Here is a 19,636-nt window from a genome sequence, read left to right as displayed (position 1 = left end):
CAGAAAAATAATATGTTCAGTTGCCTGGGACCCAGTGACTTAATTTCATTTAGAAATTACCTGAAGATATATTTAATGAATTTATTCCATATATGCCAGGCATTCCTCACATTCTCAAGTGGCTGTGCTTAGTTAAAACTGTGGCACAAAAATAGAGAAAGTAGAAAGCCTACAGAAATCCTAGACCAGCGTCCCCAAAACTGAGTGACTGGTGGGATATAGTGATGAAAACCAGGTATGTCTGTATAAGATGAAGGCAATTGCAACCTGAGTTTATTTCCTGGATTTCTAGTTGCTTTCTGATCACTTGAAGAGGAAGCAGTAACAGCAGTGGCAGGGACCTTAATGTTGGGCTCTCGGTGGCCCTGTGTTCCGTAAGGCCACCATACACCTCTTGTTATATTTCTAAGGCTAAGGTCTGATATTCAACTTAAACTCCAGCCATCAACAAGCTTATGATTAGTAAAGGCCGCTGGTTGTTAAAACTTGGTGAAATAATTGAGGCTAAAGGACTCCAGAGACAGTATTCAATTTTATGTTATTTTTGTTATTGAAATTGATAATCAGGAACACTGATTAAGCAACACATTCATACGTTTGTATTTGTGTGTTATTAGAGTTGTGTAGTAGTCATTAAATCTGTTCATCAGATAATATTGGGTCTCCGTTTGACAGATTCACTGTTGAATTGTGCCTCCTGGCTCCCTTGTGTTTGGGAGGGGTCTTGAGATTAGTTGTTGACAGTGAGTTGTAGGCACAAGTGGTGTGAGTCACTTCCAGACCAGAGTTTTTCGATGCTGGTGGAAAATCTTCAAGAGTTTTCCTCAGCTTCTCATAGAGTGATGATGAATGTTTACAATGGCATCTGCTCTATCAGCTTTGGCCACTGAACATTTAAAATGAGCAGCACCCTACTACTTCTCAATGGTGAACATGCAGTGTGATTACAAACTAATCCTTTGGTTTCAGGGTCCAACGATTTTGAGATTGTTTCCTCAGTGCAATCTCGCTTATCCTGACTAATACACACATTGCTTTCTTCCAGAATATAAAGGGCATTTCTGTGAGGATCATGGACATGTGGACAAAGGCAGAGTAAGAGGGAAAGGAAAAGGAGTCAAGTGCTGAGAATTCACTGTGAGGACTCCATGGTTTTGGTGGGGGCACTAAATCTGCTTTGTAGATTCTTCCATCTTTCCAGCCTTATTCTTTCTGTTCTCAAATTGAACAAGTGGCATTGGAGTTTCTGCTATCCCTCAAACACATTCCAGTGTTTATTGCCTCTTCCTCTTTGTATGGTTCCCACTATTTGAAATGCTCTCTGTCCATTTCCTACTCTATTGAACTTTGCTCTGTCAAAATCAATACATCTTAAGTGTGATCTTAGGTCATTATCCCAAGAAGTCTTTTCCAATTTCCTACCAAATTCATGTAATTTCTTATCCTCAAAATGAATAGGACTTTTTAATTTCTTGAATACTAGCCAAAGTAAAGCCCATAGAGGAGGGATTTGGAGATGCTTTATTGCCCTTCAAATAGCTTTAATTTTATAGGGGGCAAAAATGGTTTTCCTGAAATGTGTATTCCTAGCAGCATTTGTCCTGGGATTACACATATATTTGGCCAATGTTATTGATAGAAACTAAGTGTTCTAGCTTTAAGGCCAGGGCTCTTACTGCTTTTCAACACTACCTTCTATGACCTTTTTGAGTGTCATGTGAAAAATGGGTAGTAAAGAAAGATGATGTGACCATTTCTTGGGTCATCTCCCATTTAAACTCTTCCATCTATTTTTTTCATTTTATGAGTGTATTCTGTCCCTTAATTTCCTCAAACCCCTCTTCATATCTTTGTTCCTCAGGCTGTAGATGAAGGGGTTCAGCATGGGTGTCACTACTGTGTACATGACTGTGGCTACCCGGTCCTTCACCACTGAGTACATGGACAGGGGCCTGAAATACACATAGATGACACTCCCATAGAACAAGGCCACTACGGTAAGGTGGGAGCTACAGGTAGAGAAGGCCTTCCACTTACCGGCTGCAGAGGGAATTCTGAGCACGGTGACGATGATTCGCAGGTAGGAGAAGAGAATGCACAGAAAGGGGGTCGCGATGACAGCCAGGGTCTCGGTCATGACCACAATCTGGCTGGAGGACGTGTCAGAGCAGGATAGCTTTAGCACAGGCTGGGTGTCACAAAAAAAGTGCTTAATGACATGGGAGGCACAGAAGGACAGGCGGGACATGAGTAGCACACGGAGCAGGGAGTGCAGGTGGGAGATGGTGCAAGAACCCAGCAGCATGAGGAGGCAGCGCCGTGGGTTCATAACCCTATTGTAATGGAAGGGGTGGCAGATGGCTACCAGCCGGTCTATGGCCATGGAGGCCAGCAGGTAACTGTCAGTGTTCGCAAAGGCCATGAAGAAGTACATCTGGACCAGGCATCCCACGAAGGAGATAGCCTTTGTCTCTGATAGTAAATTCACCAGCATCTTGGGTACAGTGACAGTTGTGAAGCAGATATCCATGAATGATAGGTTGCTGAGGAAAAAGTACATAGGGGTATGGAGTCGGGGGTCTGAGTGGATGGCCAGGATGATGAGTACATTGCCCAGCACGGTGACCAGGTACATGATGAGGAAGATGGCAAAGAGAGGTTTCTGTAGCTGAGGGTTGGAAGAGAGGCCCAGGAGGATAAAGCCTGAGTCACTGCTGTAGTTCTTGGTCTCCATGTCTGTGCCTTCCTGGACAGGGTGTGGAGAAGCAGTTGGAGAGATGTGAAGGGCAATTTCATCAAGTCAGCTTCTTCCCTAATCTCCAGCATATAAAAAGCTCACTGGTATCTGTTTTGATTGTAAAGAATATTTACTTCAAGACCTTCCAGAAAAAATGGAATAAAATCCAGTAGGAGAAAAATAAGAAAATTTCAAGCTGCTTTATAAATGAGAAACTAAAGTTTCCCTTGTGTTTTTAGGATATTTTTTTGTTTTGAAATTCTATTAGCCAAATTTCTCTGAGTTTTCTTAATTATCTTTCAAAAGATTCTTCTTGAGTTCGTCAAGAAACAACCTTGATTTTTTTTTCCTTTTTCACCTAGAGGATGGCTTTATATATATTAATTATTCTGACTAAAAAATTAAGAAACCCTTATTCTAAAATTTAAATTTTACCAGAGTAGAAAACTTTGAATATAAGAGTCTCATTCCCCCCAATTATGGGAAGGACAAAGTAAGGATAGTGTCTGTTTCCACTGGTAAAGGTATATTTTCAGATGGCAGTGTAATCCAGTGAAAAAGCAAAGTTAATGAAATAGGCACAAATATTTAAAATATGAATATGTAATTATTTTTAACTGACTTGACTGACACTCTAGAAAGCTCCCAGGGACTCATATTAGAACTTTTAAATCTGTGAAGATTTACCAAAGTAGTCAGATACAAGATACATATACAAATATTAATATTTATCCTGTAGTAGAAAAATATAATGCAGTGACAAATTTCAATTGACAATGGCAAGAAAGTATAACTATCCGGTGCCTGAAGTTCCTGCCCTGATCCAGATCCTCTGCCTCTACACTTGACTGGCAATGTAGCCCCCCAACCTTGCACTGGTATAGGATGTGAGAGCCTGTGCTTCAGTAAGTAACCAGGCCTTATTGGAGACACTCAGGTGAAGGTTGGAGAATTAACTTTCCAGAGTAAAAAGGAAACTCATACATCAGAAAAGGTGACTGATAAACATACCAAAAGAATATGTACCCAATACTAGTACCAAATACAAGAATTTGATCAGATAAAACAATTTAAGGAATTTCTTGGAACCTACAATAAATTTCCAGCAACCTGCTTTTTGGGCTGTGTTAAAGACCCCACAACAAGAGGAATAAAACCTGAAGAGACCACCTGTTTAGAGCGTTGCTTTCAGACATATTTAAAAATGACACAAGGAATATCCGTGGGGTTTCAGGAATATCATGTTTAGCTGGCACCCAAAGCAGGACTACTTGGCCAACCATGATAGAGAAGTCCTGATGGATGGACTTTTGATGAAAGATTGCCAGCAGCTATTGTGATGGAGGTGAGGATTCATCAGATAGAATTCCCTGAAAGCAGTAGCCACCATGTTAAACTGTCTGTGATGACTGTTTGGGAAATGGAAACAGCTGTAGTAACAAAACTGCTATTAACCAGGAATAATAAAAGTAGAAGATCTTATTGTTTAATGAAAATAATAAGGTACAACATTTGTTGAGACCTTAAGATTCAGCAGCTTGGTAACTTCATTAAAAAAAAAATAAACCAAATTGTTGGAATATTACTCAGCCATCAAAAAGAATGAAATCTTGCTATTTGCAATGAGGTGCATGGTGCTAGAGTATATTATGCTAAGTGAAATAAGTCAGTCGGAGATAAGTACCATATGATTTCATTCATATGTGGAATTTAAGAAACAAAACAGATGAACATATGGGAAGGAAAAAAAAGAGAGAGGGAAACAAACCATAAGGACTCTTAGTGATAGAGAACAAACTGAGAGTTGATGAAGGGAAGTGGGTGGGGGGGGTGGGTATTAAGGAGGGCACTAGTTATGATGAGCATAGGGTATTATATGTAAGTGATGAATCACTAAAGAAAAAAAAATAAACCATTGTTTCTTCCAAAGGAAGGAAGGAAGGAAGGAAGGAAGGCAGGCAGGCAGGCAGGAGACAGACAGACTTGGGAATAAATCTGATAGAAACAAGTAAAAAGAAATGAGAAAAATCTATCTGAAGAAAGTGTAACAGAACACAAAAGGATGTATGAATAAATGGAGATACTATACGTCTAAAAAGGGAAGATTCAGTGCTTAAAAATGTCAATTCTGAGATTGCACATATAAGTGCTGTCATACAGTCTTTCTATTTAGCATAATATCCACAAGTTCTAGCCATGTTATTGCAAATGGCAAGATTCCCTTCTTTTTTTATTTCTGAGTCTAAAAAAGACAAACTCCTAGAAACCAAGAGTTGAATTGTGGTTACCGGGATCTAAGAGATGGCAGAAATGGGGACATGCTGAACAAAAGGTACAAACTTATAGTTGTAAGTTCTGTAAATGTAATGTAAAGCGTGGTGATAAAAGTTAGCAATATTGTATTACATACTTGATATTTGCTAAGAGAGTAGATATTAATTTATTATTTATTTTATTAATATATAATTGAAATATAGCATCATGTAAACTTAAATTGTAAAATGTGTTGATTTGATGCATTTAATTATTGCAATATGATTACCAGTATAAGATTAGTTAACACCTCTATCACACCAGATAATTATCATTTTTTTTCGTGATGGGAAAAATTAAGATCTCTCTCTTAGAAACTGTGAAGTTTATATATAATTCAGTACTGTCTTTGCTGCGTGTTAAATCTCCAGGAATGGGGCACTTGGGTGGCTCAGTTGGGTGAGCATCTGACTTGGGCTCAGGTCATGATCTCACAGTTCGTGGGTTTGAGCCCCGCGTCGGGCTCTGTGCTGACAGCTCAGAGGCTGGAGCCTGCTTCGGATTCTGTGTCTCCCTCTCTCTGTGCCCCTCCCCCACTTGTGCTCAGTCTCTTTCTCAAAAATAAATAAACATTGGGGCACCTGGGTGGCTCAGTCAGTTAAGTGTCTGACTCTTGGTTTTGTCTCAGGTCATAAACTCGTGGTTTTTGAGTGCAAGGCCTGTGTCAGGCTCTGTGCTGACAGTGTGGAGCTTGCTTGGAATTCTCTCTCTCCCTTTCTTTGCCCCTCCCCCACTCACACTCTCTGTCTCTCTCTCAGAATGGATAAGTAAACTTTAAAAAAAATAATAAACATTAAAAAAATTTCCAGGATTTATTCAGTTACTGGTTGCAAGTTTGTACCCTTAAATGTCTCCCCAATTTCCCCATCTCCCAGCCCCTCCTAACCGCCATTCAATTTAAGAGAGTACTTCTCAAATGTTCTCATAGAAGAACCAGAAATGATCATTATGTGAGGTGATAGACATGTTAATTAACCATACTGCGGGAATCATTGCACAACATGTAAATATATCATATCATCATGTTGTACATCTTAAACTTACACAATGTTATATGTCAATTATATATCAATAAAACTGGAAAAAATCAATTCTTCTAAAATTAATAAAATTTTAGTGCACCTATATTAACACCCTAAGGACATTTTTAATAGAACTTGAGAAGGTCATTCTAAGATTCACCTAGAGGAATAAATGACCTAGAAAAGATAAGATAATTCTGAAAAACTTAGAATAATGAGAGTTTTTAACACGAAAAATCAAGGTAGGTAATAATGAAAAATAATAGGAGAATGGTACACATAAAGAAAAACCAATCAATGAACCAACATAAAGAATTCTGTATGCCTGTATTTATGCATGTATATCGATATTCATCTATAGACATGCTAAACCTTTGTAAAAAATAAAGCCAGATTTCTAACCCATATGAAAATCCATATGAATGAACAAACTAGAAGTAAAAAACCCAAATCATGAAGTATTATCCAAAAATAAAGAGCATATCTATGTGGTGTTAAGATGTGGATTCCATTCCAAATGAGAAAAAAAAATGTAGAGGCAAGAATGACAAAACTACTAAAAAATGTGAAAATTACACAAAAAGACATCATAAATAAATCTAAAATATTAACTATTGAGTTAAAGAAAATATCTACAATACATTTATCAAAGACAACATACCAACCTAGTTGGTGCTCAGAAAATGTAAATTAGATTGAAACACGATTTTCACTTATCAGATTGTCAGTAAATTTCTTTGGCAGTATTTAAAGGGAAAATGACCCTCATGTACACTGATAATGAGAAGATAGTCAGTTTAGGCTTTTTGGTAGTCTCTATCAGAATCAAAAATCTACATCTCTTTGTCCAGCAACTCCACTCATAAAAATCTATCCTTTAAAAATAGTCATATATGTGTAGCACAAAGATACATATGCGCATTTTTGTAGCACTGCTTATAATACTGGATAAAAAATATGAACAAACAAAACAAGCAACAGATGAAACAATCTAAATATCCACAAATTATTAAAACAATTAACAGTGCATTCTCATTCCTCAATAGCATACAGTTTCTAAAGAAATGAGATGGCTAATATTAGCCAATTTATTAGTACTCTTGTCGATTCCAACCTGAGGTAAGGGCTTTGCATATCTTTTATGGTTTTATTTTCCCCAAATCCTGGATAGGCACCCATTATTATTATTTTCAATTGGGCTAGATGGATGATGAGTATTAAGGAGGGCACTTGTGATAAGCATTATGTGTTCCATGTAAGTGATAAATCACTGAATTCTACTCCTGAAACCAGTATTGCATTGTATGTTAACTAAAATTTAAATTAAAAAAATAGAATTTAGCAACATAACATACCAGATCCCCCAGTTAGTAAGTGGTTGAGCTGGGATTTTAATTCAGGCAGTATGATGGTAGAGCAAAAGCTACTCCTTACTAAGCTATATTTTCAAGGTTACACTACTGTCCATGATATTTTATTAAGTGATAAAAGCAAGTTGCAGAACAATGCATATAGAATAATCTCATTTTCTGTAAAGAAATAAATCTCCTTTATATTTGTGTTTGTTGTGTTGTGTGTGTTTATGTGTGTGTAGTTGCCTTTTGAAGTGAGATTGTAGGGATGGAGTGAGGAATTCCTTCCATATTTAACTTTGTATTATATTGTCTTGAAACAGATGTGTCCTGCTTAGGGATCCCACAGAACCCTTTCCAGGCATGGTCCTTCTCTCTTCAGCTCTCTGAAATCGCTCCTTTATGCCTAATTTTCACTCTAGTGTCAGATTGGAGCTTGACCCAGCCATTCCCAGCCATTAAATTATAGATTCCAAGGCAAGTGGACACTTGAAATATGCCCACTGGGTTCTTTTTTACGAATAATTGTCTTCCGTCTGTTTCAACATACCTTTGGTATCCATCTGGTCGACCAGAAGTGCTTCAAGTGGGACTTTGGCTGAAACCCAGTGTAGTGTCCCTCTGCTGGGCTGGAAGTGCCTCACCCCGATGTCTCCTACTGGAGACACCCACTTCATTGCAGCCCCTTCCCGTGGATACTCTCAGTCACGGTCATACAGTAGCGAGCAGTGACACAGTGCTCAGGTGTGCCAGACCCTGTTCCAGGAATTTTATGTACATTAAGTCATTTAGTCTTTACAATACCCCCATTTTACAGATAATGAAAGTGAGGTAGAAGCACTTGAAGTGACTTGGCTAAGTCCACACAGCTAGAGGGTGTGGAGTCCAGCTTCAGAATGTGTGCTCTTACCCCCTGCATTATCCTCATTTTCTCGTTCACTTGTCTCCTGCCTTTGAGATGGAGGAGAGAAGATGGGATTAGGAAAAGAGAGGAAGATCATATGAAGATGTTGACCCCAGGTTCTGTTCCCAAGGACCCCTCAGCCTGCCTACCTGTGGGCTTGACAGAGGAGGTTCAGGGTCCTGATCAGGCTAGGGGGTCTCCCAGGGGGTTAAGGTCAGGCTCTGAATCTGTGAGGAAGTAGGCGAGAGGAAATGCAGATCTGGTTTCAGGAACGTGCTGTCTCCTTTCTCTACCTACAGTGGGCGTTGGAACCCAGGGGCCTGTCCTCCGTGCATGTCAGAGCCCTGTGGGGATTGGCCCTGTGGGCTTCCCAGGAGAGGAGAACATTACTGATGTCCTCACTGAGCTCTGTGTGCAGCAGCCTTGGGGAACCTGGCCTCTGGAGGTGCAGCCTCATATACCTGAGAAGGGAATTAGGGCCTTGCAGAACAGGGGTAGAGATGTTCCGTGTGCATATATGTGAAGTACATACATGAACACGTGTTCACGCACACATGCATACTCTCTGTGCATACATGTGCTCCTGTGCAAGTCTGTGTGTAAGCTTATCTGCACCTACCTGGAAGGAGAGGTGATGGCTTCTGACATGATGGCCTCATGACTGTTATCTAGGTGCAGGTGTAGTGTTATGGGAAAGGGATTAAGATACATGCTCTGGAGCCAGATGGAATAGATTCAGATGCTGGCTCTACCTCTTACAACCTGTGTGAGCTTTTGCAATACTTAACCTTTTTGAGCCTCATTGTGTGTGTGTGTGTGTGTGTGTGTGTGTGTGTGTGTGTGTGTGTAAGAGAGAGGTTTTTGTTGCATTTCTTCAACATTTTGTTGCTTCATTTTTAAGCCAGGTCTCTTGTTTTTGAACACCAGTTTCACTAATTACTGAGTGGGTGAATTTGGGCAAGTTACTTAGTTTCACTAAACCACATGTCCTCATCTATAAATGCACAGCAATCATGCCTTTAGATAGATATTTTTTTTTTTCTATTTTTTCCCTTTAATAGACTTAATTTTTTAAGAGCAGTTACAGGTTTGCAGCAAAATTGATCACTTGGTACAGAGGGTTCCCACATACCTGCGGGCCCCACGCATGCACAGACCCCCCCGCCCAAAATATCAGCATCCCCAGCAGAGGGCTACAGTTCTCACAGTTGATGAACTACAGTGACACATCATCGCTCATCCACAGTTTACATTAGGGTCTACTCTTCCTGTTGCACACTCTACAGGTTTTGACAAATGTATACTGACACCAGGATAGTATCATAGAGAATAGTTTCACTGGCCCTAAAATCCTTGGTGTTCCAGCTCTTCCTTCCTCCCTCCACCAGAGTCCTGCAAGCACTGATCTTTTTACTGTCTCCATAGTTTTACCTTTTCCAGAATGTCATATAATGGAATCAGATAGCTTGTAGCCTTTTCAGATTGGCTTCTTTCATTTAGTAATATGCATTTAAGTTTTCTCCATGTGTTTTCCAGACTTGATCGCTCATTTCTTTTTTGGACTGAATAATATTTCACTGTCTAAATGTACCACTGTTTCTTTATCCACTCACGTACTGAAGGACGGTAGCAATATTCTTGGTAGTTCCAAGTTTGGCAATTATGAATAAAGGTACTCTAAACATCCATATGTAGAGTTTTATATGGATATAAGTTTTCAGCTCCTTTAGTTTAATACAAAGGAGTGTGATTGCTGGATCATATGTTAAGAATATGTTTAGTTTTGTAAGAAACTGCTAGATGGTCTGTACCTTTTGCCCTCCTATCAGTTGAGAATTCCTGTTGTCTACATTTCTGTCAGCGTTTGGTGTTGTCAGTGTTTTGGACTTTGGCCATTCTAATAGATGTGTTGTGGTATCACAGTGTGGTTTTATTTTGCATTTCCCTGATGGCATGTGATGCTGAGAATTGTTTCCTATACTTATTTTCCATCTGTATATCATTGCTGCGGAGGTGCCTTTAAAGTCTTTGGCCTATTTTATTAGAGTATTTATTTTATTATTACTGAGTTTTTTGAAAGGAATATTTAGATACAGATCTCAGCCTAAGATTTGATACAGCTCCCCTCAGGGAGCACAGAGCAGGGTGGACAAGGGTGGAGAGAAGGGCAAACAGACAACTGGAAGCTTTCCCTCACAACCCCATCTGGTGACCAGAGTGGTTTGTATAAATTATAAATAACTTTGTGATTATTTGGTTACTTCTCTGGTGTACATCCTTCAAAGTCTCCCCTGGGTAACAGCCCATGTTTTCTAGGTGGTTCGTGATACATAATTATACAGAATTAACATGGAGTGATGCCAATTTTACTCATTTTTTTTAAGGGGGAGGAGAGCCGCACTGTTCTATCTGGCCTGGAATGGGAGCTTTGCATGAATCTTGGTGATGGAACATATAAAACCTGAAACCTGAATGTTTACAAGTTCTTAGTTCTTTGGGAGAATTGCTCGTCCCTTGAAAAGTCACCTCTCACAGGGTGCTGTATGGAAGTGTTGAATGGCTATATTGTACACCTGAAACCAATACAACACTATGTTAACTAACTGGAACTAAAATAAAAACTTAAAAAGGGAAAGATGTCCGTTTTCTTGGGCATGCCCCCATGCTCAAGACAGAATGTTCTTGCTGGTCCTCCTGTGAGCTTGTCTTTCTGCTGCTGCTGCTTGTTCTGGGTTGTTTCAGGGCAAAAGGTGTGATTGAGATCCTCTTCCATGATCTCTCAAGACACACAATGCTCAAGGCTGTGTAGTCACAGACTCTAACAAGACTTGAAGGTAACACAAAGAGATAACACTAGAGAAAACCATAAAAGTAGATGGCCGATCTCACTGTCCCTGGGTGCATTGGCTGTGAACTCTTCTGATCTTTTCTTTCCTTGTTCCAGCAGCATAATCTTATGGCACATTTACCTTTCCCCGAGGAAAGTCCCCTTTTCCACGTTCTCATATTCCCAAATTCAAGTCTAAAAGTGTACTTCTGGGCACACCAGAGGACTGTAGGGTTGCCAGACTTAGCAAGCCTATGAGGAACTAATATCATTTATCTCCCAAGATACCACCGTCCAATGAAGAAAGTCATTTACACTTGTAACAAAACACATGCTATCTCAATCTGATGCTCTGCAATGATAATATCCTGGCTCAGGGGCTCCTCCAGAACAGTGAAGGAGTATTTTATTTATTTATTTACGTCAGTAGGAATGATCTCTCCCCAAATAAAATTGACAGCAAAGACCCATAAGTAAGTAGTAGGTAATAGAGAGTGACCAATTGGTGACATAATCCATATTTCTGGATGGGAAGATAATATAGTAAAAATGTCAATTTCCCCAAATGAATACATATATTCAATAGACTCACAAAATTCTAAAAGGATTCTTTATAGAATATGTCAAGTCTACTATAAAACATGTTAATGACAGAAAATGTGCAAAACAATATAATTTTGAAAACAAAGCAAAATGGTGAGGATGGGTTTGTCTTCCTAGTCAGAAGAACACACAACAAAACTTTGATAGTTAAAGCAGCATAGTATTTGTATAGGAATATAAAATCCTATATTCTACTCTGCTGATGGAGCAGAGTAGAATCCAGAAATAGACCAAAATAAAAAGACATTTAGCCTTTTTGGATGGGGCAGTAAAGAAAACTGTGAGACAATCGTATATTCAAGTAAAAGATAAATTTAATAAATTTAGATCTCAATATTATACCACCTATGAAAATAAGATCTAGAAGGATTTGAAGATATAAAAAGTAAAAATGCCTAAAATGGTAACAAGGAATTATAGGAGAACATTTTTATAATCTTGTGGATGGAATAACGCTTACTCAGCAAGATATAAACCTTGAAGCTGTAAAGGAAAAAGATGGGCAGATATGACTACATAAAAGCAAAAATATGTGTGTGACCAATGATGTCATGGACAGGGTTAAAAGAGAGTCAAGGGGGGGGGGGGACTGGGTGGCTCAGTCAGTTAAGTGTCCAACTTCAGCGCGGGTCATGATTTTGTGGTTTGTGAGTTCGAGCCCCGCATCGTGCTCTGTGCTGACAGCTCAGAGCCTGGAGCCTGCTTCAGATTCTGTGTCTCCCTCTCTCTCTCTACTCCTCCCCAGCTCACAGTAGTCTTTCTCTCTCAAAAATAAAATAAACATTAAAAAAATTTAAGAGAGAGTCAAAGGATTTGGAGAAAATACTGATGATGTATATATATGTATCAGACAAGATTAGTATTCATGTGATAGAAAAGACTCTAATCAATAAGAAAATGACAAATATTCCAATTGTGATGTTTACAGGATGTTTACAGAAGCAGTGATGTTTACCAAATATTCCATATGAAAACTTGCATTTCCCACCCCTTGCAGTTTGATGTGAACACATGGGGACCTCTGTCCAAAGAAATATGAGTTTAAGTGATGTGTGTTATTTATGGATTAAGGCAACAGAAAACCACATGAAATTCTCCATTCTATCTTTCCCTGATAAGGAGGCCGTAAGTTTTTGATAAACTATGGTGGATCTCTATCAGCATGATTTTCTCTGAGTCACTATCCATAGAACAGCCCTGGTGACCTGCAACAGACATATTATGTGAGCAAGAAATAAAGTTTTGCCATGTGAAACTATTGGGATTTGGGGATTAACCTAATGTTGCAGCATTTAAATGCACTCTGGCTGGGGCACTTGGGTGGCTCAGTTGGTTGACTGTCTGACTCTTGGTTTTTGCTCAGGTCATGATGTCATGGTTCGTAGGATTGAGCCCGGCACTGAGCACCTTGCTGAGCATAGAACCTGCTTGGGATTCTCTCTCTCTCTCTCTCTCTCTCTCTCTCTCTCTCTCCCTCTTCCCTTCTCCCCCACCTGTGTACTCTCTCTATCTAAAATAAAATAAAAAAAGTAAAAATAACAAAAGTCCATTCTGGCTAATACTTTAATAGGAAAATGAGAAAAGGAGATAAACAGGTAATTCACAGTGAAAGAAATAGGATCAATAAACATATAAAAGACAATAAAGTATTATTTATTTTGATGAATATATTAGTAAACATAGAAGATGTTGATGTTGATACTCTATGGTGTTGAACTTGTGAGGGGAAAGGTGCTTCATGCACTACAGGCTGGCACAGAAATGCACACAGCCATTTTGGAGAACAACTTGACAATATCTCTCAAATTTCACTTTTATGTATATAAGGCATTTGAACAATATGTGTTCATAGAAGTATTGTTTGTAATAGATATAAGAGAAAATAGAAACTTTTAAAATGTCCAGGAATAGAGGAATGGTTAAATAAATTATGGTAGCTTCATATTATAAACTATTAAAAGAATAAGTTAAATAAATGAACAAGTTAAAAACAATAGTATATCATGGATAGTAGTGACTTGAAACCACCCTCAAGACATCTCGTTAGATGAAAAGTCAAGTCCAAAGGTAATATATTTATGCAGTATGATTTCAATGCTATTAATATATTTTTTTCTACTTAAAGAGTCTTAAAAATTTCTTTTAAGTTTTTATTTAAATTCTGGTTAGTTAATGTTAGCTAACTTAGCTGAATTCCAGTTAGTTAATGTACTAGTTTCAAGTGTACAATAGTGATTCAACGCTTCCATACAACAGCCAGTACTGGTCACAAGTTCTCTTAATCTTTATATTTGGATATGTAAACATATTGTCCTCTATGTAACAAGTCTGTGGGTGAAATTCAGGAGGGCTTTTCAGTTTGTACATTATAGCTTCTACTTGAATTTCACAACTAGATTGTATTCATGTGGTATCTGTATCCTCAGAAAGTAAAAAATGGTAAGAAATAAGGAAGGTGAGAAAAATAGAATTAAAATATTTTAACACAATGCCTTCTTTCCATCAAATATTGACATTTAAAAACCTTAAATACCTTATGATAGCTAAAAACATACCCAGGAGACAGAGGAAGAAGGTCATTAATTTGGCAAACCTTAAAATAACGACAGTGGCTCTACCAAATTTCACAAGCCAACTCAAGTCCCTTAAAGAGGTCAGTGGTTTTCAAGCTTGGCTGTTTATTGGAATCACCTGGGAGCTTTCAAACTGATACCTGGGTTACATCTCAGGGGTTTAGGTTTAATTGGTCTGGGGTGTGGTCCTGGGCATCAGGATCTTTTAAAAAAAATCTTTTTCTTTTTTTACATTTTATTTATTTTTGATAGAGAGACAGAGCACAAGTTGGGGAGGGGCAGAGAGAGACACAGAATCTGAGGCAGGCTCCAAACTGTCAGCACAGAGCCCGACATGGGGCTCAAACCCACAAACTGCGTGATCATGACCTGAGTGGAAGTTGGATGCTTAACCAACTGAGCCACCCAGGCACCCCTTTCAGGCTTTTTTTTAAAAGCTCCCCAGGTGATGCTATATGTGCAGAGGAGGCTGAGAACCACTGCTTAAGATAAAGTAGATAGACACTGTTGCTAAGATTTTTAATTAGGAGACCAACAGGAATGGGAGAATTGATTTCTATGCCTAAAGGATAAATTTCTTCAAAGCATATAAGGGAAAAGGTTCTGGCTACAACTGGTTTAAACATTGTCTCCCTCTAAAACCGGTTACTCAATAGCTTCCTCCAAAGCTGCCCTTACAGGATTGAGCTCAGATGGGAGAAGGCAAAGCCTTAGAGTTATGGCATCCTCAATTCCCTTTGTGGAATCAAAGCAGAATGTGGCCCTTTGAGAGGAGCCCAGGGTAAAGCAGGAGAACTCACTAATGACATTGTGCCAGAAAAGTTTCTGAGCCACTGTCATGGCAGAAGTTCCCTCAGAGAGACAAAATCCAATCACAACTTTCTTAACGAGGCTCTGGGGAGATCTTACTGGTGAACCTCCAGGATTCTTTACTTTGATGCTAATTAACCACTAAGGGTAGCTTCTTACAGCCTAATTAAATAGAGCTCTGGGGTAAAAGTTTGTCTTCTCCTTGTGAATGGTTGCTTGGGAATTAAGCCTAGAGCCTCTCAGGACATCAAGTCATTACCAATGTAACCATGGCCATAATGTATCCCAACACTGTCCGGCTGTCAGAGAAACAGATTATCCAGACACACCCATTTCATTGTGTAGTCAAAGAAATATACTTTACATTGAGAACAAAAATGTTGATGTCCTGATCAGAACATTGGTCACCTGGTTCATAACTCTTCTGGAATAGAGGCCAAGCAGGGCCTCTGGGGGAAGGTCATGGCTGTTCTCGGTGATAGCCTCACACAAGTTAAGGTGTGGCCACAGACAGCTTGCATTTCTCCCCCATGCTGTTTAGGTAGGCACTTGGGATGTAGATTTTGTCAATTCTGAGTTTGAATTCTGTTTATTCTTACCTGCTAGTGACTTTGGGCAAGTCACTTTACCTCTTTGAACTTCAGTTTCCTCATCTTTAAAATGAGGTCACTCAAATAAATAAGTAATAAATAAAATGAGGTCATTAATTCCCATCAGTCAGAATTATAGGTCAGATTTATGCTAGTTACCTCTATGTTACCATGATAACCTAGTATACATTGGCTGGCATCTTTAAATTTATTAAAAATATATGATAAAAGGTAAATACTAGCTCACTAGACGATGGAAATTATGAAGGCGTTATGGCCAGGGAACTCAAGAAAATTTGGGTCATCCTCTAAGACTCAGCTGCCTCTTTCTGTGAGGCTGATGATGGAAATGCTGCCCAGGGAAAAATGGCAAAGTGGAAGCAGGAGGTTTGAATGGTGGCCGGTGGTAGTGGAGCTTGTGCCAGCTATTCCCCCAAAGCCCTGATGGGTAGAGGGCTGGATTGCCAGTGCCTGACCATTCTTTAGAATGTAGGGGTTAGACTTCATCCTCGGTTTTGGGCCTTAGTTGCTATTCTGGCACAACAGGTTAGCTCCCAGTGGAAGTCCTTTTGCCAGGGGCACTTTGGCCAGCCCAGCACCGGGGAATTCCCATAGGCACCTTCAGCCTCACAGTCCCCAGACTCATCTCTTCTCATGACTCCTTGTTCCTTTAAAACTCATCAGGAACATACTGGAGGAAATCTTTGGGCCCCTGAAACACCCACAGTTTTCCTTTTGAGCAAAATGATCTTGTCTGAAATCTCCTATAGAGGGAAAAACTGTGAGCACATAATCATACATAGATAGCACTTATATTCCCTTTGTATGACATAAAGGTGCCAGTGCAGAAGTTGACCAATGGTCAGTAGGCCAGCAGCTGTGCACAGCAAGTGCACTCTTTAATACTCTACATACATGTTTTTAACCCATGACCCCACCTACCTCTGCTCTGGTAACCATTAGTTTGTTGTCTATAACTGAGAGTCGGCTTCTAGTTATTAATGTTAGAAAGAAATGGTAAAGCAATTTAGTTAAATTCAAGTCAGGTTAAGTAAAATCTTACTAAGGAGAAACTGGATATTCAGCTTTGACTTTACCTGTGTTAGAAGAAGGTAGAATAAAGAGCTGTCACATACTCAAAGGTCTCATGGTAACAGTAATTCTTTTCCTACTTGAGACTTTAGTTTAATCAGTGTTCCCTTGTCTTTGAGCCGGGGAAGGATGGAGGGAGAGGGAAAGAGAGAATCCCAAGCAGGCTCCATGCTCAATGTAGAGCCCAACGCGGGGCTCAGTCCCACGACTGTGAGACCATAACATGAGCCAGTATCAAAAGTTGGATGTCTAACCGACTGAGCCACCCAGGCGCCCCAGTTCCCAGTTTTATATTTTCTGAGATAATCCGTGAATCAGCAACACTCAGGTTTTGAAAACTGATTTCATTGCCAAAATGGAAGATTTGTTGCAAGCAGATACTGTTAATTAAAATTTTGGGGATTAAGCACCATTTACTTTTCAGGTCTCACCAGCAAAATTATCAAAGATATTGTATTCGTTTTCTGGGGCTGCCATACAAAGTGTTACAGACTGGGTGGCTTAAGCAATGGAAATTTATTTTCTTATAATTCTGGAGGCTGGAAGTTTGAGACCAAGGTATTGGCAGGGTTGGTATCTTCTGAGGAAATGCTTTTTGGCTTGCAATCTTCTATCTGTATCTTCGCAAGTTCTTACCTCTGTGTATATCTGTGTTTTAACCTCCTCTTCCTGTAAGAACACCAGTCATCTTGGATTGGAGACCACCTGAATCATGACATCATTTTAACTTAATTACCTCTTTAAAGGCCCTATCCCAAAATAAGTCACATTCTGAGATGAGGGGGTTAGGATGTCAACTTATGAAATTAGGGGGAAACACAATTCAGGCTAAAACTCCAGTGTGTTAGACACCAAATTCTTAACTCTTAAGAGTCATCACTTGGGATCCACATATAACCCAGGGAAGAGTTGAAGAAGAAACAAAAGCAATAGAGCACATTTAAATAACACTAGAGAGTCTCTTGCAAGGTCCTTTAAGTCTGTGAATCTCACAGTAGAGTGGACGTGTGCCCTGATCCCAATATGAGGGCTGTAGTGGTTCTCCTCTTGCTCTCACAATTAAAAAGAGTGATAGAAAATGGTGGCATTTTATTTAGACAGCAGAGGACCTGATATTGCCCTCAGTATTTTCCTGGAGGTTAATTTGAAGGTTTTCCAGGGGCTCAGTCAGTTAAGCATCCAACTTCAGCTCAGGTCATGATCTTGAAGTTTGTGAGTTTGAGACCTGCATCTGGCTCTGTGCTGACAGCTCAGAATCTGGAACCTGCTTCATATTCTGTGTCTCCCTCTTTCTCTGCACCTCCCCCACTCACACTCTGTCTCTCTTTTTCTCAAAAATAAATGAACAAAAAAAAAACCATAAAAAAATTAAAGGTTTTTCAAGGGCCTAGAGTGACTTGTTCAAATACATGAGTGAGAGGAACAGAAGCCAGGTTCATAGAGAGAAAAGAGTAGACTAATGTCAAAGGGCTGTGGCAGGAACCCCCTCATGATGGCCCCCACTGATATCACCATTGGATCATCATTGCACAGTATAAGAAGTCATGTGGGCCAGTCATCAATCTCATAGTCAAGCCCTAGCCCTTACCCATGGTGACAAATGAATGGAATAAGGTCAGATGTCAGAAACTGAATCAGCAAAGATGAAAGTACAGAGTAATCTAAAAACAAAACAAACAAGCAAACAAAAACCTGTTGTGTCTTTGAAGACATCAGGGGCAAGTTGTGTATGTCCTGAGAATTTAGAAACAGGACTTGGAAGGAACAATGATATCCATGAGAGGTGGGAAATGAACGAATGAGGCTCAATTGTAAATAAAAATTTACTGAAAAAATATTGGATTGGGTTGAGTTAAGTCCGAATTGAGATACAGCCAGATAGATGGAGGGCTCAATAGCAAAAGTAAATTGAACTATAGAAATGAAGATATAGAAATAAAGTTCCATTTTCAGATGTCTGAGGTGTGAGGTTTACAATGGCTGTGAAAATCTGCTTGTTGTATATGAACCAGTACTTTTTGCACCCACGGCCAAAACAGACACTGTTATCAATCTTTATTCAATCTTCTGTATTCAGCGCAGAGTTCAGCACAAGTTTTTTTTTCACAGCAAAACGGGATATCCTTATCAATTGATGAGACTTGGAATGGAGTTAAACTAATTTGCCATACATGTAATAAAGGAATGAAATTGAGGAATTTGTTCTCACCCAGACTCAGCCTTGCCCTAGGTTAGGGATGACTGAGGCAAAATCAAAAGGGTATAAAGACTCCTTATTCTATTATTTAAAACTTTAGAATTATCCATAAATCTCTTGTCTGAAATACTATGGGAGATTAATTTGATTGACTTAGGCATCTCTAAAATGCAAACACTTGGATAGAAAGAGAGAGAATCTCACCATGTTGCTGTTCTTAAGGGTAAAGCAATTTCTTAAGTTTAAAGTAGGGGATGGACTAAATGGGTGACAGACATTAAGGAGGGCACTTGTTGGGATGAGCACTGGGTGTTAAATATAAGCAGTGAATCACCTAGTTCTATTCTTGAAATCATTATTACACTATATGCTAACTAACTTGGATTTAAATAAAATTAAAAAATAAATGAAAAAATAAAGTAATTTATCAGACTGCTTTTCTATGTAATTCATTTTCCAACTGAGTTGAGAGCCTCTTTTATATGATGCTTTGTAACCCAAAGCTTCTTAGTAGTAGTTTACGTCCATTGATTTTTGACTCTTGTCTTCAGTGGCCACCGGGAGCATTTCTGATTACATAGAACAAATCTTCCATCATTCTGAAAAAAGTAACGAA

At 39.1% G+C, this 19,636-nt stretch overlaps 1 protein-coding gene and 1 pseudogene across 1 annotated transcript; one reads left to right on the top strand and one right to left on the bottom strand.

Annotated features, from left to right (window-relative positions):
* Window positions 1-1,801: 1,801 nt before the first annotated feature.
* LOC102970189 (olfactory receptor 1L4) lies at window positions 1,802-2,749 on the bottom strand. Its single transcript, XM_015543037.2, has one exon. The coding sequence runs from the start codon at window positions 2,732-2,734 to the stop codon at window positions 1,802-1,804; it is 933 nt and encodes a 310-aa protein (XP_015398523.2). The 5' UTR covers window positions 2,735-2,749.
* A 764-nt stretch (window positions 2,750-3,513) lies between these two features.
* LOC107180758 lies at window positions 3,514-4,022 on the top strand (annotated as a pseudogene).
* The last annotated feature ends 15,614 nt before the right edge of the window (window positions 4,023-19,636 follow it).

This window comes from Panthera tigris, chromosome D4, assembly GCF_018350195.1.
Source record: "Panthera tigris isolate Pti1 chromosome D4, P.tigris_Pti1_mat1.1, whole genome shotgun sequence".
In the NCBI taxonomy this organism is placed as follows: domain Eukaryota; kingdom Metazoa; phylum Chordata; class Mammalia; order Carnivora; family Felidae; genus Panthera; species Panthera tigris.
The sequence above is the reverse complement of the archived record's forward strand: the minus strand, read 5'-3'. Positions and strand labels throughout refer to the sequence as shown.

Coding starts and splice junctions, on each gene's coding strand:
- LOC102970189 (XM_015543037.2), bottom strand. CDS start 2,734: ATGGAGACCAAGAACTACAGCAGTGACTCAGGCTTTATCCTCCTGGGC.